We start from the raw sequence: 15,726 nt of genomic DNA on the forward strand, positions 1-15,726 counted from the left end.
CTGTGCTGAGACAAAGTCTTGAAGAAGCAGCCTGCCTTTTCATCTATTGGAAAAATGCTGCAGCCCCACCTCCATCCTTTCACAGATTTGTTTTGGTTTGCTTTTAAAGGGATTTACATTTGAAAACCCCACAAATTAGCCAGGATTCAAACCATTCCATTTATTAAAAAAAATTTGTAATAACCTGAAGGTCAGCATAATATGTCCCAGAATAGATTGCTTCAGAAGACAAAGCACACATGCACTTACAAGCACACATAGCAAGCATCCAAAGCTGAACTCCTGCTTTTTTTGCTGATACTGTGAAAGTATCCCAGGGGGTGCTGTGAAGTTTGCTCACACCTTGCTTTTGCAGATCCCAAAGAGTCCTTAAACTGAGTGGTGCAGCTCTGCAGTTCCTCCCACAGGCTCACCAAAGCACATGCGCAACAAGGCATGGCCTACACAAAGCAGGGCTCTCCCCACCCTCTTGCTCATCATGAGTCTGCCTGGCTGGGTCAGCTGATGCCAAAAACGCCCCAGTAAAACAGCCCCTAACAGGGGTCCTGCTTGCCTAATAAGTGCTTGAGGAAGTTACTTGAATTTCTCATTTCTACCCAGCCTCTCATTTACACAAAACTTTTGAGCCTCACACTGTGCATTCATTAATGCCTCTGCCAGCATGCTGCCCTCTGTCATGCGAGGCTCAAGCAAGCCAGCAACTTCTCAAGTACATGTGCTGAAGGAAAAGCAGTGGAACAGATGAAGCAGACAAGCCTCAGCTCCACCCAGTGCAAACCAGGAACCCGTCTGGTTTGAGGCAGGGCAGGGAGGGGGTGGCTCAAGTCGAAGCTTAAATTCCTTTAAAATCAGCTTTGTAGAAAGGGTAATTTCTCCTTCAGGTTCTAGCTTGTGATTTCCCTACTCTGGTTTCGTCTGTCAGGTTGCTCAACGCAAAGGATGCTGGCTGAAGTTACATAACTTGCAACAGACTGATTAAAAAAATCCATGTGTCTTTTCTTGGCATTGTAGCATGCTTGGAAGCTATGCTACTAAGTGAAATGTAGTAATTAGGTATTTAGGCATCAGAAAGTTTTCATTTTAATGTTAAAAAAAAATTTCAACATTTCCACCCACTGTCATGAGTCAGCACTCATGGAATGTTATCATGTGTCAATGTTCAGATTAACTTTTATTTTCAACCACTGCAATCAAACAGCTGGTTTTAAATAGAATGTTCAATTTAGCTGTAATATTGCCTTTCAAAAGTATGACAGTATCTCATTACAGATACTAAAATCAACAGGCTTCTGTCCTGAGTTCAGAAGATCAAACACATTCAGCAGTATGTTCTTACGTATTGAGTGTGTTTTTTCAGGAACATGAGCCCGTGAGACTTGAAAATACAACTGCATGTGTTGAGCAGAAGCTACTCACGTGAGAGGCTACACCCCTCTGCAGCATCCCATGCTGAAGAGGTGACATTTCTACTGTGTATTTCTTCCCTCTGAGCTGCAAAAAATTGTCTAGTTTTGTTTTACAGCTGTGAGCATTATTAGTAGCAGTGGCATTCCTGTGAGATTGTATTGCCACTGGATGAATAGCTCTGCTGAGTGAATCTTGGTTAAAAGCTGTGATCCAGACTGGTGAGATTGACCTGCTTACTTTTTCTTACAGGACAGAGCTGCTGTTTCAACCTGGGAGATTGTGGAAGGAGGGCAGACAGAGAAGCAGACTGAGAAAAAAAGCTGATCCTTCATCCTTGGACTTGTTTTTTATTTCAGCTTCTTTGGCAACTATTGTAAATACTAATTCTTTCAAAATAAAATCTGTTGAACAGAATGGCTAAAAATGATAGCGTGTAATTTGAGCAAAACTGTTGGCACTACTGCTTGGTAAATAAATACAGGCCTTGCAGCACAGGTGGTGGAAGCATCCAGAATACAAGGCAGCATGGGAGCAGCTGCACTGACTTGCACAGACATGGGTCTGTTCTACTGCAGGAGCTGCCCCAGCCCCAGGCACGCTGTGATCTGCCCTCACCCTGCTGTGTTGGTGACCTGACACGGAATTTAAACATAGTGAAGGCAGAGGCAAGAACTTAGGCCTGTCTTTAAGGTGAAAACAATTTATTTTATACCTGTTGGTTTAAGAATTCTATTCCTCTCAGACATAGCAGTGGGGGATACTTTTAACCTTGAATTATTTCCATATTGCAGTGGTGCTGCTTTGGTCCTGTGAAACCTTCACCTGCAATATGATGGTATCCAGTTACCTGTAAGGCTTGGTATCTTCTGTTTGCTTCTGCACTGAATACATGGAGATGGCTCTAGCACTGGGAGTGCAGCATGCTCAGGCTCTCTCCAGAGGTGGGAAGATAAAATTAGTATGTTTACTTTTCACCTGTTCAGTTACCTTTTTGCTGGCCCTGGCTGCTGTGGCTGTGGGCAGAGGTGCAGAAGCCTCTCTTACACCTGAGGTGACCTGTGCTCTAAGGCCTGTGTTGATATGGGGCTGGTACTTACCTGGTACCTGCACTTCCCTTAAATCAATTTATGAAAACATAAAAACCAAGAACCTGGGTTCATCTACAAGGCACCTGTGTGTTTTCAAAGTATCTGTTCAAAAAGATAAACGCTTTCTTTTATACTGAGAATAAAATGTGTAGCTGTTTTTCTGCTGCCTTTCTCCATTAGCTGTACTTCCAGAGAAGCGTGGGCTGTCACTTCATCAGCACTGGGGCAGGTGCTTATTTGACACAGCTGGTATTGTACATGTGCTCGAGGCAGTGTTGTTCTAGCAAAAGAGTGAATGGGGAGCGGGCAGCTCAGCTGCTGTGTGAAATAGGATAGGCACACACCAAACAAAGTCCCGTCAGTTTGCTATTATTTTTATTTCCTACCAAAAGAAACTGCTACATTTCCAGAATTTTTAAAAATTGTAACAATTTGTATACATTAGTGAATAACAGAGTTACAACTTCTGTGTAGTTTTAAAACCAACACGGCATGTTGAAATCTGTACTGAGCTGTTAATTGGTTGAATTCACTTACAAATGTCATTTAGATTATAATACCACTGATGTTCTAATTACAAGAAAAAATTGCTTATTTTAAAGGAAAGGCAGTAGCTGTTTTAAAATCAGTTTTAACTTTCTGATTTCATTTAAAAGTAGTCAGGTTTCTCAAATACATTTAAGGGGAGGAAATAATAGCTTAAGTTTGCCCAAAGTTGTAGACAGTTTACAAAACTGCTTAAATTAAACACTAAAACTTCATCTCTGAAGAGTAGTCTGTGAACCCTCATAGAGCAACACAAGCAAACACTTAAAATCCTATTTTAAAAATAGGTAACTGGTTTAAAAAGAAAAAATGCATCAGGGTGAGGTAGTAGTCACAGTGCATCCAGAAATACCAACTCTAAGGGCTGAAGGGAAATACTTGGAGTAGCCTTTCTGATTCCAGGTGCTTTCTGCAGGCAGCTCTTGCAGGGAATGAGAACACAGTCTGGCTCGTCTGTGAAACACCACAGTCAAGCTGCGAGCACTGCAAGAGTGGCTGTGCTGAACAGGCAACATCTGCTGCAGTAACCGGACGCGTTAATGTGCTTGTTCCGGCGCTTTAATGAGCAGGAACACTTGGAGCTGGATTGGAAGTTCAAGGGCAATACCCACTTAAATTTTCTTTGCATGAACTTGCCTCCCTCTCCACTGTGGTTTAGTCCCCACAAGCTTTGACTAGATCTCCAAAAATTTAAGGAATGGTCCTGTGCAAAATCCCACAAAGTTCTGCTTTACACCTAACGCTTGCCTGCTCTGCCAGTGCACCAGAGTGGTGTGGCCTTGACAGTGTCTGTCTGTCCTGCAAAGATCAAGCAAAAGCCTCTATGCTTTTTGCTCTAAAAACTCCTGCTTTCTGCAGTACTAAGTACTGCACCTGAAGCTCAAACACCGACCACCCTTTTTCTGTTCCTGCCTTTGACTTGCAGCGTACGCTGCCTGCACACTGCTAATGAAGGTACAGGTACTTGCCGTGGGCTGCCTTTTGTTCCCTCAACTTGTATTCCCGCTGGCTCATCACTTCCCACCTACGGATCTGTGTGCTGGTCTGCTCTGAGCTCTAACCCAGCAGGCAACTGGAGTTTTAGCAGCACTTAACTCTTCCATGATCACTGAGAGCTGAACCAGTTCTGCTGGGTATCACCGAGTTTCTTGCGCCGCCTAGTACCTCTCCAAATGATAATTTCACAAGTTCATCGTATCCAGTTCCAGATGAGTCAAGACCAGAAAAAGAAACAGGAATTTATTTCTTTTTCAGGTGAGCCTAATTATTGTTTAATGAATTTTACTGCTAAGATGCCTATAGGTATCTTCATTCTGCCAAGGGGGAACCTTTTAAAAAAGTAACACAAGAAGACATTACAGGAAGGGGTGCCTTGTCCAAGTGAATGCTGCCTCTGGGACTGGGAATGGGAAAAGGCAACTAATTACATTCAAAATCTACAGCAACTCTCATGCATTCCCTTTCCAAAGAGGCTTACTTCTTGCTTCTTACTATACTAGCGTGGCAAAAAATGAAGTGCAATAGCTAATTCTAGACAGAGGGTCTAAGAATGACAAGTGACAACCTTGGTGCAATCCAAGAAATTCAGTTGAGCTGGTGGAAGAATTTTATCTAAATATCAAGTGCATTTTTTTTGCTCTTCACACTTTAGTTATTGCTCAATAACTATCAAAAAGAACAGGAATACTTTCAGTTTAGTTTTATTATATTATAACAGATCTGCAACTACAGCTTATTTCAGCCAAAACATTTTTGTATCCCAAACTCTTAAAAAATATCTACATTAATCATATTTTTCTATTCTTAAAAATAAAAAATATCTACCTAACATACCAATGCTGCTACAGCACTTGAAAGGGTGCATTATGTAAATTCTACGGTACATGTAATTACTCTTGCAGTCACTGTTCTTCCTTTTCTTCTTCTCTGCTGTTTTGGCTTCAGGTTTCAAAAAGTTTGTTAAAAGCTGTTCCAACTTCTGAAACCATGTCAGAGGCTGTCATTGAACGTCCGAATTTTTGAAAGGCTTGGTGGTTAGACTGCCTCGTGAGAGAGCAAGCTCCAAATGCAGCCACTAGAAAGGGATTTTGACTGAAAGGAAAAAACCAAAAAACAACATTATAAAGAGAATACAAACGCTTCTGCGCAATTTATAAGGTGGTGGACATCATCTTTGTAATCGTAAATGTTGGTCAGCATTACCAGGAAGGCCTCTTAAGCAAACACCTTCTCAGACTCTTGCACTGCAGAGCATCTTTGAACTTTTTTTTACAAATGCTTCCCTACCCATGGCACAGCATGTGACTGAGTGAGAAACACCACCAGGGCCAAAGCATGCAAAAGGACAACACAGGCTTAAAAAGTGGGTAAGGTGTTCCATGTCTAGCTTTACTGATGTGAAGATTCTTTCCTTCAGATGAAGACCGAAGTCTCACCTGACAGCCTTTCAAGCCCCTTTTCTCTCCACTCACTGGGTAATTCCATTTAGTTTTGTCTTGCAGGGGTGGGGGAAGGTCTTGGGGATGCAGACAAGAGATGGATGTTTTTCAACAGGGCCATAATGACTGCTCCAGGGCTTTCACTAGATCAGCTTAGAAGGGGTACAGTGGCAGGTGAAGACCCCAACACAAATTAAGGCACACTGCTGAAATGCCTCCTACACACTTACGAACTGCACAAGAGAGTGGACCCAGAACAGACCTCTCTCTAATGCTGAGCCTCGCCTTGAGAAGCCAGCACAGTCCAGAGCCAGCTCCAGCTGCCACCTCCAGAGCACCTTTTCACAAGGCTGGGCCATGGGAGTCACTTCTGCTGCCTTAAAACAGAAAACGACTGCAGAATAGTTCAGCAGCCAGAGCTGCACTCCAGGTTCTGGCTGATCAAAAACCTCACAAAGCTCAGTCTCAGCCGAGCATTGCTGCCTGGCAGACACTAAGGACCTCCTGACTCCTCTGCCAAGTGAGAGTTTTGGGAAGAATCCCAATGTAAAAGACAGGCAAAGCAGGACATGACTTTACAATTAGGTGTTACCTAAGCAGAATTTCCATGCACTCATCAAGGTGCAGGAGTATTCAAGCGACCTTGAGACTTCATCTTGGATGCCCAAATACTGCTCTGAAACAAGAGCTGTGCACAGGCTCCTTGGCTCAAGACAGCTAAAGCACCATACTCCAAAGGCATCAGCATCCTCTCTACTTTAAGTGAGGAACCCTACCTACTGTACCAGTAGCACCCCTGAGAGCCAGTGCAATCTCAAGTGTTTGAAAATCCCTCTGTACAGACCCTCTGTGAAATGCCAGAGCCAGGCACAAACTGGAAGGACTGGCTGGATTGCCTACAGTGCCGTCTCCAAGCAGATGCCCTGACTCACTGAACCCAAAAAGCTCCTTCTTTCCTGCAACACACGAGGTAGGCAGGATTGGTACAGCAGGTGCCTGTGAAGGGTCACCTTAACACCACTGCAGGAGACACAATGCATCGCTGATGCCAATTACACTTTCCCTTCATCTATAAAATAAAGGCGTTTCTGAGCAAGCTGTTTAGAAAAGCCACAGGAGCTCAAGTCAGGAGAGCCTGGAGAACACATGCTGTGTTTGCTAATCTTTCCAACAATTTAAAACTGCTGTGCTGTACCCCATGCAAAAATGAAGTCACTCTTTTAAGGACTTAAAACAGAATTCCCCCTTTAGTGGCAGCTACAACTTCAGATACCCAGAATGACAAAGGAAACCAAGATTGTGTATGTTAGATTTCAGAATTCCGAAGTCTGGTTCAACTGGTCCCTCATTCCCCCCGGGGTACCTCATGCAGTGTCCCTGTGGTAACACAAGCACAGGCTGGATAACTCCCATGCACATCTGATACTGTGCACCTGCATGCAGCATCCCAAAGACTACAGAAGGTCTCCACTCCTCAAGCTTCCAGAACTCATTACTTACTGAGAAGAGAGACTGTTAACTCCCTCACTGCTTATGCTCCTTTCAACTTTATTTAAAGCTGCTGCTTTCACAGAAAGACTACATGACTACCTGGGCCAGCTAGTGTGGCAGGAATTGACATAATTTAACTAAGCAGCCAACAGCCATCTGCATGGCTGCTTTATGTACAACCAAAGTGGACTGCCATTTGGCTTTATAAGAATTACTCTCTTTGAAACTGTATTTTATTTGCAAGTTTCAAAATACCTGCCCCACTGAATTACTCAGGCACAATGCAGGACAATTCACCAGAACAGAAATAACAAAGGCAAACAACATGTCTTTTGAATTACAGAGATGCTATTGCCAATGACCACCACTTATTTATCCTTCATACTTTCTGTCTACATTCAATTGTTTTGAAAACACCTACCTCATACATAAATATCCTTGCAAACAGATCCAGAGGCTGTTCTTCTGCCCCAGACTTGCGAGATGTTAGATTACTGAAGGGTTTGTCTTATTAAAATTATTACTGTTATGTAGACTGCTCTAGAACACCCTTACACTTTTAAAAAGTACATGGATACCTTCTTACCAAAACCTCCAATTTCATTTGGAAATTCACATAGCAGGTCTACAACAGTTGCCACAGGTGAACACAGACTCACAGCAATTAAGTTATTAATTAATATTCATACCCATTTGTTTTTTCAGCTCCAGCAACAAATGCCCAGTGTGCCAAGACTCCAAGAGAACCAGAAAGGAGGTCCCCCTGTCCACCACATCTCCGGCTGCTTCCTTCGTGACTGCACACAAGTACTATGAACAGACAAACCAAAAACAAAGTCATGTGCTTTTCCCCCTCCATTTACAGTGACAGCACTGCAGCTGCAAGGGTGACCCTGTGAGGCACACGGCAACTCATAGCTGAGAGACTTAACACAGGCAGTAGAATACGATGAAATACACTACTCTTAAAAAAAAATAAATTGCATTAACATTTTTAAAAATACTTTTCTCATTACCTTTTAATCCTTTGCAAATAACATTGCACAATGTGCACGCTTTCTCCACTTCACTCAGGCTGCACAGGTGAGTTTAGTTATTCACATGCCATAATGAGCCATCACCCCAAACTGGACCGGGTCCCTCACAAAGTCATTGCACAAACACAACTCTTCAGCGTCTCTGAGTTTGCAAATATAAACCAAGGTGTTTACAAAAAGCAAATGCAATACAGGACTAAAATCTCAAATGTTCTACCACGTCCATCATGAAAATACTTTATTGAAACAGCCTTTTCCTTAGGCTTTGTAAAAACCACATGCAAGACAGATTCGTTTTTTTCTGCCAATAAACTGTGTCTCACCATCCGTGTATGTTTCTGTCAGCAGTGTCACTGTGGATAGACTGTGTCAGGGTATCAGATGTTACATTTCTATTTTAAATACACAAAGGACCTTGGTCAAATTGATCTCTTTGTGCAGCTTTAACTATGAAGAACACGCAAATGGTTTCACTACATTTAACTCCTTTGTTATCCACTCTCAACAAGCCCAAGCAAGAAGCCTAGAGGACATATAAGGCACACAAAAAGAAAACAGCATCAATTCTGCTCCCCTTTACCATACTCTCTCTTGTGGGTATGTACCTAGCCCTTAGCTTCTTTTTTTGCTTGGCTCTGAAAAAAACCCCAGGACAGATTTATTTTCCTCTCCTAGGAGAATGGAAGAGCTGGCAGAATCATGACTGGCCAAGTGGTGATCCTTAGCATCTCCACTCAGCTACTGCAGGATTCAGGACTGTGCACACAATCACTTCTGTGCTGCTGAGCATGCCAAATATACAAGCAAAGGATAAAGCAAGACCAGGCATTGCTTGGGCAACAGCTCTTACCTCAAGCCTGGGCTGGGTTTCTCCAAACTGTATAAACAGAGCAGCCCAGGTGTTTTAGAGGGAGTACTGTCCATATTTTTAACATTTATAACCATTTTTATCTTTCAAACTAATGGAAAAAATTTACACAGAACTGAAGGACTTGCAGATACATCTTCCTAAATAGCAAATGGTAAAAAACTACATAATGCCAATGAACCCCTTCCAGTTCATTATGTGCAGCAGCGAAGAATTGCACTTCGCTCCCATTTCCTACCGATTCTTGCAGCGGTAATTGCGGGGCTCACGAGGCCAGGCAGTTGTGCGTGTTTGCTGCCACTGAGAGGGCAAAGATTCATTAGTCACCACGAGTACAGCACACACCACTGCAGCCTTGCCAGCAGTTCATTTTCCCAATCACTCTTCTCCCCTTCCCCCTCCCCCTCTCAAATTAAGATTCTGGATGTGTTTCTCAGTGAGCAGTAGCTAATGTCAAATTTCACAAGTGTAATGCCCTTCTGAGTTAGCTATCTGAAGAAGGTATGCCCTTTCAGGTGGCACGATTTATTCTCAGTTTTATTTTAAATACAGTGCTTTGGAGAAATTATCTCTAATTCTACTACTTTGAAGATGCTATCTCACCAGATTTTCACTTTGAGGGCTTGAACTCCTGGCAGGAGGCAGGATGGAAATCCTCTGTTCAAAAGCTTTGGGGCCTTCTGACTGACAGCTGAGCACAAGCCCCTGCTTATTAGCTGCATGTCACCATCTGCCACTATTCTGTAGCCCCACAACCTTCCAGTCATTTTTGAGCTGTACAGGAAAGCAAGATCTCCTCAAACTAGGCCAATTATAATACTCTGCTAAATTTACCAAAAAAAAAAAAAAAAAAAAGAAAAAAAAAAAAAGAAAAAAAAAAAAAAAAGAAAAAAAAAAAGTGGTCTTTTGTTTGTGGTTTTAAAAAGTAAGTCTCAAATATGTGCAGACTACTTCACAGGCAACAACAAAAGCAGACCTTTGTACTCTGCACACAGATGCTGGAAAACAAATCCATGGAATACCTTCAAAGAAGCAGAACTAGAGGAAATTCACTCGAATGAGGAGGGAAAGATATAACACACAATTCTTGTGCAGAGGCTTGGTTGATCAAAGAACATCTCAAAATAAAAGGATGATGAACATGACAACAGGCAATGGGAAAAGGATTTAAAAACATCTCTGAATTACAGTCATTATTAAAAGCTTTTAAAATATAAGAAGGAATCCCACAGTGGCATCAAGACAAACCAGCACACTGCCAAACCAACACAGGATGCTTTTCCCAGCCTTCTCCTAGAACAACAAAATAAAACTGCTGTCTTCATGCTCCCCAAGTGCAACATCCCCCACTGAATGTCCGAGCCCTGCTGAGAAGACACTTCCAGCAGTTCTTTAAGGACCATGGGGCTGAAGCCTTTACGTTGCACTGAGCAGTCACAACCAGTGGCAACGTTACAAGGCCTCAGTTAGCTGGACATGGCTGAACAGTCAGCTATGATGCCGAGAAGGTGGGCAGTTCTATTCCCTGGAAACATGCACAGCACTCTATCTGCATGAGGATGAAGCTTTTTTTGATCTGTTGTTCAGTGAGGCTGTAGCATGTTCAGCTAGGGATGGGCATGTACACGGTTCTTGGAAGAGCTGAGGAGACCAAGATGACTGGATGCAGGACAACAAGGAAACTACAAAGACTGAAATCACCACCATGTATCAATTTTGAAAAGGCAGCAGCCAGGGCCACTTAAGGTCAATTAGTCTGACACCAGTCCTGATCAAAACAACAGAGAGGTTCAGTTATAGCTCAACTGACAGAGTGTAAGAGACAGAAACACACAATTAATGCTGGCCAAGCTGGCTGTTAGAGCAGAGTGTCCAGTTCTGTTTTCTGATGGGTCTGGGCAACCAAATCTGACGTCATTACTTCTCACGGTGATGAATCAAAAAAACCCCACCTCAGTATAAGTAGCAGACAGTTTTTAAATGAAAACTGATTTACGCCAAGTAACTCTCAGGGGAAAAAAAACCTACCCAACTCCCTAGCACTTATCCATGCAGCACACATATACTATCAGAAGAAAAGGCTAGATGAAATAAGTGTCATCACTGAAGAAATGCCTGCAAGGAGATCTGCTAGAGTCAGAAAAACCACAGTCCTATTCAACAGTTTCAACACAGTCTCAGCAAGTAAACATCACATAAATACCACCAGAGCTTTAGGCAGCAAATACAATACGTATTTGCTCACATATAATCACACAGATTCCTTATGTACCTAAATCCATGGAAGTAATTTGTACTGAAATGAGTGCAGCAGAAACAAAAAATTGAAGGCTGTCATACTGACAGAATACTGGAAAGTAGAAATTCAAGAGTTTTAGGCTCCAAACAATTCAAAACTTTGCCCCAGACTTTCTGGGTCACTATGGCCAAGTCATTTAGTAGTGCTATGTTTAATATATTTCAGGCCATAAAATATTCTCAAGAAGGGCTGAAAAGGGAGTGATGGCAAGATACACATTAATATTTGTGAAAGCATTCAGACCATGGTGTCACACTTAGCTGTATCATTGCCAAGTTCTAAGCTGAAAAACTCCCAGCCCAAATTTTGCTGCTGCCAAAAGCCCAGAAGAATGACCTATTTATGAGTATTGTGTGCTTAATTAAAAAAACAAAACCACAACATTCTGTTATGTAAATGAAAATAGCTGTCCTCTCTTTGAATGAAAAAAAATCAGAATGCAGTAGTTTTGCTGACCTCAAGCACTACAAGTTAACTTGGAAGCACAGATTTTGATGTGGCTGTATGCAGGCAGCACCATTTGCAATGCCAGCTCCTAGACACATCACAGTTAGAAAACCAAAGTAGTAGAAAAGGCAGTGTGTGTCTGCTTGTTCCTGACCCACCATGTTCACCCAGTAGTGAAAAAAAGAAATGAATCTCTGGGGTGGCTTTTACTGCTGCATTTAGAGCACAGCATGTGAAATATGGTATAGTTTAGCTCTGATGATGGTCAGAAGGCTGAAGAGCCTCTGTGAAATATAACATTTATTGAGACTGCAGACTGAAAGACTGGAGATTTAAATTTAGCTCCTGAATCTCAGACATCCTGAACAAATTTCTTGCACTTGTTTTCCTCTTACAGAAGAGGAGTATTACACTCACCCTAATGTGGTCAGGAATCAATGTATGAAACATGACCATTTGAACTTCTGATATGACCCAACTGGATCGGATCAGCTAACAACAGCCACCCCACACAACAAACACACTCTAGTTTAATTAAAAGGCTTAAGATTTCCATTTTCTATGCAAATAATGTAGCTATCAAGGATCATTTTGCTCCATCAAATACAAGATTTAGACCTTTATCAGATTTTTAGTAAAATCTCTTACTAATATACATCTCTGACCTAGCATATACTTATACTAGTAAGAAATCTATCTTTTTCCTTTTGCAAGTTAGTTCACAAAAGCATGTAGCTGGAGATCATGGACTCCCGGAAACATGTCCCAGAGTGCATATAGACAGGGAAACCAAGTTTAGTGACTCTGGCTGGGGAAACAACTCAACTGGTGCGGAAAACGTAAGTTGGCTTTTATATAAAGGGTGCTTATACTTTTTTATTCCCTAATCACACTTTTAAAACTTAGATAAGTCCTTGAGTGCAAGATAGAGCAGGCAATTGAAGTTAGCCAAAAGTGACCCGAATTTTACACCAGTTCTGTTGGACAGGCACAGGAGCCAGGGGCCAGGTGAACAGTGCCAGGGAGAAGCTGGCTGGGCTGCAGGTGCCATAGACCCCACAGTGGCACCAGGGACAGGAACCATCACCTTCCCATTTTGCTCATTCTGCAGAAGCAGGACTGGAGACAAAGGTGCTGCCTCTCAGTTAAAAATCTCGGTGAGTTTTGCTCAGCAGCTGTGAGTGAGCCAGGCAGTGACAAGCACTGAATAGATTCCTTTTTCCAGCTGTGTAGGGAGATGAATGGCTGGAATTAGAAGTAGTGCTTGGGGACTTATGGCAAGAGTTGGATTTTTACCCCATAGTCAGTACTCAGTATTCTGCCTCACATACTTCCTTGCTTCTCTTCACCATGGCTGCAGCTGAGCAACTGGAGAGAAACCAAATTTGGCTACTGGTTCTTGGGAAAAGTAACAGGATGGTTCCCATAAAAGCCTGCCTTTTGGAAGGTAAGAGGGTCAAACACAGAAAAGCTCATTATAATGCTTAAAAATGAAAATTCAAATCCTCTGATTCAAGGACCTAACCAAATTTTAAACATGTTAGGAACTAAGGCTGGTATAACCACACTTTATTATTGACCAGTTCTCCAAAGAATAATAAAAAAATAACCTTAGAGAGCTGTGCCATAATGAATAAAAGCTGACTTACCTTTTACCCACAGGCTGAGTACTCATTCCTACCCTGGTCAGTGATGGCACTGATATCACCTACCAAGAGCATGGTGAAGCTCATCTTTGTAGAGCAGGGAATCAACAACTGTAGACCAAGCTATAATGTGAAATTGCAAAAGGAAAGAGAAAAGAGTATATAAAACTTAATTTAAAATCTTGGTGATTAAGTTTACAGGCCAGTCAGCAGCTCACTACTGAAATGGAGACAAATTTTAGAAAAACCTCCTTTATAGTGGAGGACTCCTACTGCTTTCACAGAGGCCAGTATGTGACTGAGGCCATAAGCAATCACCTGCACCAGCTAGTCTGGTCTGTGAAAACAAACCTCAGAGGTATCCAGACACTTCAAAGTTTGTGAATCCAGCAAAGTATCAGGTACACTGCTGTACCAGTTAATTTCTTTATCTATTAATAAAATCTTGTTTTGAATTTATTAAACTTCAGCTTCCAATCAGAATTGGAATCAGAGCCTCTCTGTGTAGATTATAAAGCTTTTTGTTGAGAGTAATTCTTCACCAACACCTTATGCCAAATCACCCGGTAACTCTTTCTGTCTTCAGGTAACAGAAGTAAACTGTCTACTGCATTTCTTACAGACTCATGAATAAAAGTACTGTGAAAATAACCACTACAATCACTCTAAGCTATAAAGCATTCACAAACCCAATCTCCCCTACTGCAAAATTTGGCGTCTTCAAAAAGCCTTCCTTCCACAACAACTAAGCACAAAACACTGGAGTTGCATGGTTAAGTTTGCAATTTCTCAATTTCTGTTTTCCCTGGAGAGCACTGAGACTTACTTTATTTTTCCCCCCCTAGAAAGCACACGTGCAGTATATTCCCAAAGGAGAAAGTTTAAAAGTACTGTAAGCAAACTATAGTGACAGTATGCTGAACACAGGAGGTCAAGCAGGAAATGCCTAGTAGATAGGGCTTAAGCACTGCAAACGGATGATGACATGATAAATAAAAGGCAAAAGGAGTACACAGATCTTTTCATAATGTTTGATTGTGCTCAGAGGACATTGGCCTGATCCAATAATCTGGATTTCCCTCAAACTGGAATCATGATGTATGTAGTCTTAGCTGCAAAAAAAATGATAACAGATCAAAAGAAGAGACAGAAGAAAAATAAGAGCAAAAAACCTGGGAAAGAATTCAAGGTCAGTGACATGGCAACATACTCCATGTTGTGGCACAGAGCACACAGTAGAATCTCCTTTCTCAATGTAATTTTGCATTTGAGAAACTAAATGACCAGCAGACTAGACCCAAAGAACACTATTGTTAAAAGGAAGCTGAAGTCTGTAGTTTCTGCAAAATTCTCAGGAACATTCTTGAAAGTCATGCAAACTCTACAAACAGTTTTTGTAACAGACATTATAACCTGCTTTCTTAGCTCAGCAATGCTGCCTGTAATGTCTGTAATCCAACAAAGCATCAGTGATAGTACCAAGGTAAGAACAAGAAAGCAGCCTATAGCTGGACATCAATCAACTGCTATAAAGGCACAGAACTGTTTTTTATTTCAAAACAAAAGCCACTCCACTAATAGAAAAAAATATCAGAACACAACAGAGACAAAGAACAAGGTGGAGGGAAAAAATAAAACCAATAAAAAACCCCAAAAGCACACAAGACATACATGAACTTGTGTCACATATGAACACTCAAAATTGAAACTGGAAAGAGCTTCAGCTGTTTTCTGGTTTTTTAATCCTGCATGACAAGAGATTCACTGGAGACAGTGTCCTGTTTCTCCAGCAGTTGTGGGGACACACTTATCTCAAGAGTTAATAGTTCAAAAGGAGAACAGAGATATACCAGATAATGTACTCAATCTATAAGCGCTCACCCAGTCTTCCCAATGTTCATTTAAAAAGCAACAATCCCGTATAAAAAGAACATTGTTGACATAAAAGCAAAGAAAGAAGACAACTACAGTGCTCTAAAGCTCTCCAGCTGGCATAAACTGAAGTCAAGACATTGTATCCTCCAGCAGAGTTCATCCACCCTTAAGCCTGGCCTGACTGTCCAAGGTTACAAATCAAGTCTGCTATGGGTGCAATATGACACAAGACTTCCTGTGGGGAAACCTGGGTACTATAAGAGGAAGGTCCTTTACCCCACAGATGTAACTATACTGCTTCCAGGTCCCAGCTGTTGCACAATCTGCTAGAGTATCTGCACTAATGGGGTATGTGGAAGGTGGCTCTGCACAAACCAGTCGTACTTATGACATCTGTTTTCTGTTACAAAAGACTTCCATGGCTCCCAGTAATGAAAAATTGACTGTATATACAAAACAGTTTTGAAGCAGCATAAACATTTATCAGAGATTAGCATTTCAAGTAATTAAAAGCAGAGCTGCTGCCTGTTATGTATGTGAAGTAAGACCATGCAGTCAAAACGTATCCATGGCACTTGTGAATA

At 41.7% G+C, this 15,726-nt stretch overlaps 2 protein-coding genes across 14 annotated transcripts in view; one reads left to right on the top strand and one right to left on the bottom strand.

The window, feature by feature from the left end:
* Positions 1–2,652, top strand: part of CARS2 (cysteinyl-tRNA synthetase 2, mitochondrial) — a 44,350-nt gene extending 41,698 nt beyond the window's left edge. For all 4 annotated transcript variants that reach the window (XR_007208159.1, XM_048328217.1, XM_048328226.1 and 1 more), the window contains one exon: positions 1,657–2,652. Coding sequence is in view for 3 of the 4 variants with exons in the window: in XM_048328217.1 (XP_048184174.1) it covers positions 1,657–1,731 (75 nt within the window). In the remaining variant the exon portion in view is untranslated. The remainder of the gene's footprint in view (positions 1–1,656) is intronic.
* A 201-nt stretch (positions 2,653–2,853) lies between these two features.
* Positions 2,854–15,726, bottom strand: part of NAXD (NAD(P)HX dehydratase) — a 52,425-nt gene continuing 39,552 nt past the window's right edge. For 7 of the 10 annotated variants that reach the window (XM_048328171.1, XM_048328197.1, XM_048328188.1 and 4 more), the window contains 2 exons: positions 7,660–7,780; positions 2,854–5,132 (listed from right to left, as the gene is read on the bottom strand). In XM_048328171.1, coding sequence (XP_048184128.1) covers positions 4,982–5,132; positions 7,660–7,780 — 272 coding nt within the window. In that variant the 3' untranslated portion in view covers positions 2,854–4,981. Of the gene's footprint in view, positions 5,133–7,659; positions 7,781–7,986; positions 8,150–13,270; positions 13,391–15,726 lie in introns of those variants that run through there. The other 3 variants (XR_007208151.1, XR_007208154.1, XR_007208153.1) reach the window with 3 other exon arrangements.

Source organism: Corvus hawaiiensis, chromosome 2 (assembly GCF_020740725.1).
Source record: "Corvus hawaiiensis isolate bCorHaw1 chromosome 2, bCorHaw1.pri.cur, whole genome shotgun sequence".
Taxonomy (NCBI): Eukaryota; Metazoa; Chordata; class Aves; order Passeriformes; family Corvidae; genus Corvus; species Corvus hawaiiensis.